This window comes from Lepidochelys olivacea, assembly GCF_965140295.1.
Source record: "Lepidochelys olivacea isolate rLepOli2 genome assembly, chromosome: 2".
NCBI lineage: Eukaryota > Metazoa > Chordata > Testudines > Cheloniidae > Lepidochelys > Lepidochelys olivacea.
Genome location: NC_140412.1, coordinates 267,472,529 through 267,483,945, shown reverse-complemented (window position 1 = coordinate 267,483,945; position 11,417 = coordinate 267,472,529). Strand labels below are relative to the sequence as shown.

Genomic DNA, 11,417 nt, shown 5'->3' with positions numbered 1-11,417 from the left:
GTTCCCTTATCTTTATCAGCCTGACTTGTGGCCACATCTAAAAACAATATCACGACTTGTTATCACGACTCACACACACATCTGTGCCACCACAAGCATGATCAGTCTTATACACGCCCACGTGCATGCACACCACAATCTCACTCTTACACTGGTGCATGCGTTCACACGTGCACACATGGTCGGTGGTTCAGCTCCCAGCTGGTTTAGACCTAATGGCTCCTAACACCGCTGGGCGAGGTTTGTTCCCAGCACTCCTCCCTTGGAGCCGGGGGAGTCGCCCCAGGGATGACAGGCCCCAGACTCCCTTGTCCTGCTGCCCGGACCTTCTCTGTGTCTTGCCCTCTCGCCGCTTGCTAAGCCGATCACGACTGCACAGCTCCTTCCCTCTCCCCTCTCTTCTCCTTCTCAATCCAGCCTCTGTATGGGCTCCCAGCAGCCCCCTACCCCTTCCTCCTGAGCGCGCTCCCTCTCCAGCTCCTTTCTTTTCCTGCTCAGGCCCATTCAATGGAGCGAAGTTGCAGTCTGGCATCCAGCCCCCTCCCCAGCATTCTCTCCCAGCCCTGGGCCTGATTCTTCCACCGCAGCCTCTGAGCGAAGTCACTGGGGTTCAGGGGAGGGAAGAGGGAGAATCAGGCCCCTTGGTGTGTCATCTGCACATTGCTTCCTTGCTTCCCCTCCCTGCTTCCCGTGGGGGGGTTGGGGGGAGTGTTGCAACACTAGGAGAGGTTTCAGAGGAGCAGCCGTGTTAGTCTGTATTCGCAAAAAGAAAAGGAGGACTTGTGGCACCTTAGAGACTAACCAATTTATTTGAGCATGAGCTTTCGTGAGCTACAGCTCGTTGGTTAGTCTCTAAGGTGCCACAAGTACTCCTTTTCTTTTTGCGAACCCTAGCAGAGAATGGTTAAAACGCCCCCCTCTCTGCCCCATGCCCAGCCTCTCCCCTGGGTCTGCCCCACTCTCTCATTCCCACAACGCCTGCTGCTGCTGGGTAAGACGTGCATGAGCCTGTGTACATGGATGCCCGGTTGAAGTCTGGGTGGGCTTGAAGCCAGGGCTTTGGCTCAGCCCCCTTCCAAAGCTAAGGCGCTGACGTGAAATGGGCCCAGTGCCGCTGCCATCCGCGGCGCTGAGTTACATCAGCTGAGAACCTGGCCCAGGGGCCTTGGCCAGAATTCCCAGCTGGGTTCGGGTTTGAACCCCTCGCCGCTCCCAGCGGGGAGGGAGGAGCCAGCTTTGCTCTGGGCCCAGCTCTGCACTGCGCGTGTCTCTGGACCATGCTGTGTTTGGCTGTGTTGGGTGTGGGTGAGGGGCAGACCCTCCTGAGTCTCAGGCCCTCCTCCTTCCAGGTGCTGCCCCCTCCTCAGCAGTCACTGCTGGTGTGGGGAGCCATGGCTGCGCTAAAAACCACCAGCTGTTTGAGGAAGAAGCAGGATGCTTCGAAGCAAGCTCCAGGCCCACTCTGCACAGCTGCTGAGCCCTTCTCTGCAGGACTCCACTGCCAGAGGCAGCCTCTCTCTGGACAGGTCCCCAGAACAGGAAACCCCCTTGATCCCCCCCCCTTCTGCATAGGACCCCCTGCAGGATCCCCCACTCTCAGTATGAGAGCCCTGCCCACCTGAAGCTGAAGGCAGGGTGATTCTTCCTCAAAAGGACACTGAGCAGCTCGGCAGGGAAAGCACTGAGCTGGCTGCGTTCCTCAGGGCGACAGTTCGGGGGGGGGAGGGGGTCTGTGCACCTGGATCGCACTGTCAGCTTGCATGCTCACTGAGGGGAAAATCAGTTCTCCAGAAAACCTACCATCTGCCTGGGCCAGGCTCTCCATCTGCAGTGTCTCTCTGTATCTGTCGTACACCTCCCTGTCCTATCTGTCTACCTACCTATCCCCACACTATCTATCTGTCTGTCTGTCTGTCTACCTATCCCCACACACTCTATCTACCTATCTATCTATCTACCTATCCCCACACACTCTATCTACCTATCTATCTATCTACCTATCCCCACACACTCTATCTACCTATCTATCTATCCCCACACACCTTCTATCTATCCCCACACCCCCCCTCTATCTATCCATCCCCACACACCCCCCATCTATCCATCCCCACACACACTCTCTATCTATCTATCTACCTATCCCCACACACTCTATCTATCTATCTAATCTATCTATCTGTCTACCTACCTATCCCCACACACTCTATCTATCTATCTAATCTATCTAGCTATCTCCACACACACCTTCTATCTATCCCTCCCCATCTATCCATCCCCACACCTCCCCATCTATCTATCTAATCCCCCCACCACCCCTCTATCTATCTAACTATCCCCCCCCCCCCATCTAGCTATCCCTCCCAGAGGACAGGCCTCCAGTTGGTATCAAATCAACCCAGCTCCATTGAACGGAGTGGCACTATCCTGATGTGCACTGAATGAGGCTCTGTCCCCATCGCTCTCTCTGTCTATCAGCGCCTGCTTCCGGCTAGTTATGGCCTGTGCCCTTCTCCCATGTGAGGTAACTTGCACTCAAAGCCAGACCAAGGCAAGCCAGGCTCCTGGGCACACTGCGGTGGGGCCTGTGGTGCATGGCCCTGCCCGCTACTTGGTGTTGTCGTGGCGGGTTTCTCCCTCCTAAAGGGGGGGGCATGGCATGGCCCCCTTCTGCAGGCACAGCAGCAAGGGTTCCCCCAACTCTGGAGAGGCAGGGTTGGCAGCAGGGGGCCCCTAGGCGTTACTTCAGTGGATGGGGTGTGTCTATTTGGGAGGGAGTGGGTTTGGACCACTACACTCTTCTCCTGCCCCACACAAACAGTCCTCAGCTGGGGTGGTGTTGGCTGGGCCCTCCAGAGCAGTGGGGCTGGGTGTTAACACTCCACTGAGATGCAGAGGGCAGTTCACCCTATGGTTTCAGACTGTCTGCAGGCTCAGGCAGACACCATGGCATTGGTTGACCTCAGGTTACATTTCCAAGCTTTTCTCCACAACCATGAGGACTAGAAACTTTTTTTTTTTTAAAGAATGACAAGATTCTCACATCATCAAATGACTCCAAGACCTGGTGCCCTAGGCATGGGCCTATTGTATCTATGAATTAATCCAGTCTGGCTTGCATGGTGTCACCTGACTGCTGCTCACTAATCTCTCCACCAGGACTATTTCTGTTTCAGCAGGTTCAAACAGGCACCATTTCTGATCAGCACAGACTGCCCTTTCATGTGGAATGTCCTCCTTCAAATGATCTGTCTGATAGGCAACATTCAGGCCTGAACCTATGACATGTTGGCAGCCTGATGTTTTGTAACTGGCCCGGATTAGGAAGTTATAACGCAGGCTGTAGAGTCCGAATGGAGTAGCACTGAGATCTTCCCTTTGTGTTGAGCCCTGCTACGTTGCCAGGGGTTGGACCTTAAATCGTGATTTAGAGAAAAGATATTTAGGGTCACTTTTAGGGGTGTGTTACTCCTTGTCCCCTTCTGAGCCCTGTGTACCTGCTCTGGATAACTAAGGCACTGGATACAATAAATAGCAGGCAGATTGATACAATAAATAGTGCCAGAAAATGTTTTTAAATTCTCCAAATTGCTCCTAAACATAGTCTGGTTGTGACACATGCAGCATACAGGCTAGTGCTGGTTGAAATAGTTCAGTTGAACAGATTTCCACCAGAAAATGCAGTTTAATTGAAACTGAACCATGTGCGGGGACCCTGTCAATTTTCATGAAATTTTCAGAGGGCAGTGGGCTGAAATGGTCCATTTTGCCTTTCTTCTTTCAATCATGTCACAAGGATTTTTGTCTTGATATGGGTTAAAAAACGTTTTGTTTCAACTTTATAGTTTTTATTTTGTGTTGCCTTTTATAATACTAATTTTAACATATGTTATGATAATGCTTCAGTGTTATTGAATGGAAATGTTTTAATCTTATTGAAATGAAGCTTTTCAATAGTTTTGAATAGACATTTTCTGGAATTTCCAATCTGTGGGAAATTTTGACTTGTTTTTCCCCTCCGATTTGGAATGGGGGAAAATCAAATGTTAGAATTTCCCGTGGGATGGGAATTCTATTTTCTGACCAGATCTAATATGCAGACTACATAGGGCAGGGAGGGGTTGGAAGGTTTTATCAGCGCTCGTTTGGCACGATCCACATCCCTCACTCGAGTCTTCGGGCTAAGATGCCAATCGATAAAACCTTTCTACCATCCCATCATGGACTCTCATTTTGTATGGATTGGCCCTTTATCCACTCATGCGTAATGCTGCTTTGACAGCTCATTCTGGTGCACGTAGCTGACTTTGTGCAGTGAGATGGGATGGCTCTGTCTCATTCTAGACATGCAGGTTGCTCCCGTGTACTATACCCCATATGATAGCTTACCTAGTGTTCTCACTGCTGCACATTAATGCTTTGTGTCTCTTTATGTTTCACTCTTCTGAATGCATGAGCTGCACTCATACATTGATATATGATGCCTCTGTGCGTGTGTAGCTCTGCATACGGGACGCGCTATGAAGCTGCATGTGTCTCTGTCTCATTAGACTCACTGTACAGACACCTCCATCCTGCAGCCTTCTCTTTATATTACTGCTGTGTGTCTCTGCAGGTCTCATCCGTCTGCTCTCCCCATACGTGCACATGCGGTAGATGTCTCTGTATCTGTGTCAGAGGCGTGCAGACTCAGGGATTTTCAGGTCCGAAGGGATCGTTACGATAATCTAGTCTGATCGCCTGCACCACACGGGTCTCAGAATTTCACCAGTGATTCCTGCACCAAGCCCATGAACCTGCAGGAGAGCTACAGCATATTTTTGTGAGACAGACAGACAGACAGACAATCTCTCTCTCTATCTCCGTCCACCCCCTGCATCCACCCATCCACATACACCAGCTCTCTCTCTATCTCCATCCGCCCCCTGCATCCATCCATCCACCCACCCACCCATCCACGTACACCAGCTCTCTCTCTATCTCCGTCCACCCACCCGTCCACCCATCCACATACACCAGCTCTCTCTCTGTCTCCATCTACCCCCTGCATCCACCCACCCACCCATCCACATACACCATCATCTAATCTAATCTATCTATCCAATCACCACCCACCCTCTGCATCCATCCCGGTCCACCCCCCATCCATCCATCCAACCTCTGGGCAGGGGCGCTGGAACAAGGTATATAGTGGGGATGCGCAGAGCCCTTGAACCAAACCGGGAACCCTGAATATGATGGAAACCCCTTCCAGCCAGCGCCCCCCACCTCTGTCTCCCCGTGCTTGTGCCCCGGCCTTGTTCTCTCTCTGGGTCCGATGCGCCCCAAGCAGGGTGAGCCCTGTCCCCCCTGGCGGAGGCTGGGCAGTGCCCTCTGCCTGGAGCTTTCGGGTCCGGTTCTCCCCCCGCCCCCGGTGGGGTGTCTGGGCAGAGCTCCCCCCTCACCCGCGGACAGCAGAGGCGGGTGCAGACAGACAGACTGACGCAGACAGACCCCCCCCCCAGTGCCCGGGGAGCGGGCCCGGGGCAGCCGGGGGGGCGGGGGATCTGCAGCCCGCATGGATCAGGGCGGGGAAGGGGGCGGCAGGGGCCGTGCCGGCCGCATCCCCCTCTCCCCGCCCCGCCAGCCGCCCACCGGGCGTCAGCATTTACAGGCGGGCGCCGGGAGCCCGGGGCGGCGCAGCGGGCTGGGCTCCGCCAGTGCAGCCGGGCGCCGGAGCAGGGCAAGGCGGGGAGCCGCCGGCCGCCCCCACGCCCCCAGCCAGCGCCGGGCCATGCGGCTGCAGCGCGTCGGGGGCTGAGCCAGGCGCCGTCGGGGCGGGCGGGGCAGCGGCAGCGGCGAGCCGGGCGGCGGCGGCGGCGGCGGGGGGGGCGATTTCGCCAATGCCACAATGGGCAGCGCTGCCGGTGCCGCCGGGGGTCCCCGCCGGAGACCTGCCCTGCTGCTGGCTCTCGCCCTGCTCCTCGCGGCCAGCCCGGGGGCCGCTCCCGGTAGGTCCCCGCGGAGGGGCTGGGGGGGGTGCGTTTCCTTTCGCGGGGATCCCGCCCCCCCTTCCCCGTCCTCAGCCTCGCTCCGTGCAGGGATGCCGCACAGCCACGCCGAGCTGGGGGGGGGATTGAAAACGGGGGGGGGGTCCGCCGGTGGGGAGCCCCCAGACATGGAGAGGAGATTGCAAACGTCAATGTTTTGTATTGTAAAAATGGGGGGGGTGAAAGAATGTGGGGGGCATCCCCTTTCCCCCCTGGCCATGATGGGGGGGTCCCTCCCCACTCGTCCATGATGCGTGTGTGTGTTTGTAAGAATGTGGGGGGGTCCCTCCCCCCTCAGCCATGATGTGGGGGGGGGGAGAATGTGGGGGGCATCCCCCCTGGCCATGGTGGGGGGTCCCTCCCCTCTCTGGCATGATACCTGTGTGTGGAAGAATGTGGGGGCTCCCCCCTCTCGGCCATGGTGTATGTGTGACCTGTAGGATGTGGTGTGTGTGTGGGGGGGGGAATGCAATGCGGTGGAGGGAAATTGGGTCTGTACTGGGATGCATTTATGTCCTGAAGCCCCTCTTACCTTCTCCCCCTGTCCCCCACCCCCCAAAAAAAAAGAATCAGGGCCGTGGTTTATTTCGGAGGGATTCTTTTTTTCTTTTTAAGCGCAGCAAGACACTCAATCAGAGCCCCATCCCAGCGGAGCCATTTCCCCAGGGTCATGGTGGAGCCTCCATCACCCAGGATGGGATGTTTTTTTCCTCGAAGAGGGGCTCTAGGACTGATCTGGGGGAAGTTCTGTGGCCGGCACTATGTTGCGGTCAGGGGGGTGGGCTGGATGATCAAAGTGGTCCCTTCTGGCTTTAGAATCTGTGAGACAGCTCATGTCTCCGTGACCAGGGCCATTCGGTTGCAGGGGCGCTTCAGCCTTGGGAAATAATAAGAAAGCCCCTTCTGTTCCCTCCCCCCAGTGAAAACGAAGTGAGGAAAACCATCATAATTGTATATTTTTCAGTAGTGGCTGCATAAAAGGCATGAATGGTCCCTATGATGACCACGGACTAGATAACAGCCAGGCTGGCAGAGATTAGACTGCTGCCTGCTTTCACCCGTCCTGCAAAGGTTCACATGCTGGGGTAACCCCACCAACATACACCCACTCCCCCAGTTCCTATCAGCTGCATGTGCAGAGAGAGGATCTCCCGTTCAGCAAGGTTAGAGGGAGACTGGCAGGGATTTGGATTAGACCGGGGGGGGGGGGAAACGCCCAGACAAGAATGGAATAATGAAGCCAGAGCCAGGAGGGGATGGAAATGGGGACAAACTTTCCCGTTTTATTCCCTGCAGCTGATGCTGCTTTACTACGCTTGAAATGTGTGTGTGGGGGGAAACCATGAATCAAAGAGAGAGAGAGTGTGTGTGTGAGTGGGGAGTGTAGGAGAGAGACTGAGCGCAGACGAGGGCTTAATTTAGCAAATGCAAACACTATTTTTACCGGGGTGTCTGTTGTTATGAAAACAATGGTTTGTTTCAGAATGACGCCATGATCATTTATCTGGGTGGCTGGTGGGCGCCCTTTGGGCATGCAGAGGTGCTGGTCCAGAGGTGCGGAGCACAAACACACGCAGAGCGGCGTGTTCCTCCGTGTGATTTGCAGACCTGGCTTTAAAGCACTGACATTTTTTCTTTCCTCTGTAACCTCTAGCGTCCAAAAGGCACCCAGAGCGCCAGAACGCCACGGAGGCGCCGGGGGCTGGCTGGGAGGGCCCCCCGTCACTCCCAGACCATGGAAGGGAACAGGACCCCGAGAGCGGAGAGCTCCTGAGAAATGTCACTGCGGCAGGGGAAAATAGCCACACAGTGGAGCCCTCGGAGGCAGCCAGAGTGAAGGAATCCTGGAGACAGACACCTGCTGATCTCCCAGGGCTGGCAGCAGAAGACGTAGGCACAGCTGCTGCAGCTTCCGCCGACCAAGTCAGCAGCCTTGCTGGAGCAGGGATCTCTATACGGTATTATCCCGGCGGGATTAGCGAGGAGAACAATGAACCATCGCTCTGTTTGGGATGCCCCGGGGGGGTTGACAGCCAGAGTGCCTGGCCCCCGAAGCCTTTGTTGGCTAAGGACAATGAGGGGGCCATGGAAGCCTCGACAGCCGTGACTAGTGTGGCTTGGTCTGTTAACGGGGGGGCCATTGTTTTGGCATTAAGTGACACAAAGGGAGCGCCGGAGAGCTCCGCCCCTGTCCCTGAGAGCCAGGAGGAGGCCGGGAGCGGAGACCAGCCTGCCAGGGCCTCTCCAGGTGGCATGTGGAGCCCGGGAGCTTTCGTGGAGCTCACGGTCACCCCGTCCGCCGACCAGGTCCCCATGGAGATGGCGGGTGCAGCCAGCTCATCGGCAGGACCAGGCCTCAGCTCTGACTCAGCCGAGAAGGAGCTGCTGCTGGAGGCCTTCAGGGAAATGGTGCTGCAGCCCCCCACCCCGGATGGCCGTGCCCCTGAGCTGGGCACCCAGACTCTGAGCAGCACAGGGCTAGCACAGGACTCTGCCCAGAAGGAGGAGCCCCTGGAGCTGTGGCTAGTGTCATCCAGCAGCTCCCCAGCCCAGGGGGCTCTGGGCCACACCGATCTAACCTGGCTCACTACCGAGGTATCCCCGGGGCTGCAGTTGGCCATCACACCCCCTGTCGACGCTCTCAAGACCTCTGAGCCTCCCTCGGATCAGTCGGTCTCCGAGATCATTGACATCGACTACTACGACCTCTTTGAAGGGGAGAGCCAAGGCAGGGGTGGGGGCCTGGAGGATTTCCCTGCCAGGGGCCCCGGGGGAGCAGACTCCCCCAAGAGGAAACCGGATGACAAGACGACGTCCTGGGCCATTCACGAGCTCTACGACGACTTCACGCCCTTCGACGAGTCGGACTTCTACCCCACCACCTCCTTCTACACGGACGGGGATGAGGATGGTGAAGATGACGAGCTGGACGAGGAGGAAGAGGAGGAGGATGGGGGTGGTGGGCTGGCCAGGGATCTGGAGGATGAGAATAATTCCAAGCTACCCACCCTGGCCACCCCCAAGATCCAGACCACGGTGCAGGAGGCTGAGTCCACCAGCCGCCGCTATGTCATCCCCCCACTGCAGACCTTCGTTGTCTCTGCGGGTAGCGCCACCTCCAGACCTCACCCGGCAGAGACCAGCAGGGACCTGAGCCAATCGGCCATGGCAGCGGGACCCGGCGGCGAGAACGGCACCGAGTGCAGGAGTGGCTATGTCAGGCATAACAACTCCTGCAAGTCCGTGTGCGACATCTTCCCCAGCTACTGCCACAACGGGGGCCAGTGCTACCTCGTGGAGGGCCTGGGCGCTTTCTGCAGGTAAGCACCAGGCCTGGGCTGCGAGGAGGTGCCTGGGCCAGGCCTGAAAGGGGCTAGTGTGGCGGGAGGTCCGAAACTTGCCATGCAACTGTATTCCCTGGGGAGGCTCTCCCACGCAAACCGCGTTCCCTGAATGCCCCCAGAATCAGCTTGGGCAGCGGCAGATCATGCAGTCAGGTTATGATCGGGGAGGGTGTGTGTTTAAAAGACCAAGCTCGGGAAGAATGGAAGTGTTTTCAGCTGAGATTTGAAGGGAGGTGGGGAGAGATGGGAAGAGGCAGTTCTAGGTGTGCAGAGGAGAAGAGATTGGTGTCTCCAATTCTCTAGATTTTGGACCAAAATGCATGACATAGTTCAAGACATGCTGGACCAAACTGGGAGGCTGCATGGGCAGTTTTCGCCCTACTATATCTTAAGTATGCAGAGCTCCGGTTTATGAAATTATAGCAAGTGTTTCCCCCAGAAGCAAGCTCCCGTCGATTGCCATTACCCTCCTGCGATCTCAGAGAGGTAGATCTTGTTGGGAGGCTTGAACTCACAGCCCTGGCTTAAACAGGTCGATCAAAAGTTGAGAGAGGGAAGAGGCCCCAGCAAAAATGAGGCCTGATTGGGACCGGCATGGCACCCTCCAGTTAATATTCTCTCCGAGGAACGTAGCGACCATGGCATAGAAAGGCAGGTGGCATTTGATGGGAGAAAATATGTGAAAGGTTTTAATTCCTGTTGTTATCTGAGCATGCTTGAGCCTGCTTCTGCTCGCTACCTAAGGTAGCCATTAGCAGCGTGCCTGAACATCTCCCAGTCTCACAACCCCCCCTGCGAGGTAGGGCCGTGCTGTTACCCCCAATGTACAGATGGGAAACTGAGACACAGAGTGGTTAAGTGCCTTGTCCAAGGAGACACTGGAAAGCTGTTTCAGAGCAGGGAATGGAATGCCAGTTTCTCAAGTCTTAGACTAGGGTCCTAACCACTGGGCCATCCTTCCCCTTAGGGACTCTCGCGTAAATCTGGAGTAACTCCATTGCCTTTGACCACACAAGTGCAACTTGTGAGATCTGAACCCCACCGCCTGCGTATGTTGATATGTTCCCATTGTGATGGAAGTTCTGACCCTCTGAGGCTGGAGTGTGGAGATTAGGGTAGAGGGGGGCAAAGAGAAGGGAGATGTAATCACTGCGGTGAGAGGACGGGAGGGCAGGGGTGTGGATGTCCTCTGAGGTGCAGCCATTGCAGGGGACCTGCAGGGACAAAGTTGCAGATGATTTATTTAATTTTCAGTGAGTTTTTACATTTGATTTGTTCTTGCTGAATGCACCGTGCCTCCCATCTCATGTGTGCAATGCAATGAAGCGCTGTGTGCTACCCCGTTGGGTGGTGATGAATGCACTGGGAGCTGCCATTACAGGCCCCTCCCAGGGCGGGAGCTAGCATGGTTCTGCTCCCTGCAGGAGGGGAGCTTAGGTGACAGAACAGCCCAGTGGAAGTGCTCTTGTGTTACATTTCTATTGGGCTCTGCGTGGAGTGGGTTGTCCGGGGGGTCCATGGGTGGGCAGAGTCATGAGTTAGCGGGGCTGCTGTCCCAGCTCACTGGTGGTGTTAGATAGGGGCTTCCTTTGAGGGAAGTCTCAGGTGTCTTCTTTTCTCTTCCTTATTCCACGTTCAGCGCCCCAGCCTCTGAGCTCTTTCCAGTGGGGCAGTAAGCGACATGACCAACCTCTGTCCGACGCGGCGAGCTGTAGCTCACGAACGCTCATGCTCAAATAAGTTGGTTAGTCTCTAGGTGCCCCAAGTTTTTGCGAATACAGACTAACACGGCTGCTACTCCGAAACCTGTCCTGTGTGGTTAGCTCTCTCTCATCCCCTCCTGCGGCAGAGAATTGTGTGTGCCGTGGAGTGTTTTGGCAGGGTGGTGTCACGCTGCTCTGGGTCTATATAGAGAAGGACTGGTCAGAGCGCGGCGGCTGGCTGCTCACCTTGCTGCGAGAAGGTTTGTGGTGGCCCTTAGTTGGTTCCATATGCTTGGCCCAGCCCTGGCATGAGCTCTGTCTCTCACACAGATGATCTGAGCCCA

The 11,417-nt window shown here is 56.0% G+C and overlaps 1 protein-coding gene across 2 annotated transcripts in view; it reads left to right on the top strand.

Moving 5' to 3' along the window:
• The first annotated feature begins 5,633 nt into the window (after positions 1–5,633).
• The window catches only part of CSPG5 (chondroitin sulfate proteoglycan 5), a 37,894-nt gene continuing 32,110 nt past the window's right edge, over positions 5,634–11,417 (top strand). Inside the window, exons 1-2 of one of the 2 annotated variants that reach the window (XM_084619838.1) lie at positions 5,634–5,987; positions 7,681–9,346. In XM_084619838.1, the coding sequence (XP_084475964.1) occupies positions 5,888–5,987; positions 7,681–9,346 (1,766 nt within the window). In that variant the 5' untranslated portion in view covers positions 5,634–5,887. The remainder of the gene's footprint in view (positions 5,988–7,680; positions 9,347–11,417) is intronic. The other variant, XM_084619839.1, reaches the window with a different exon arrangement.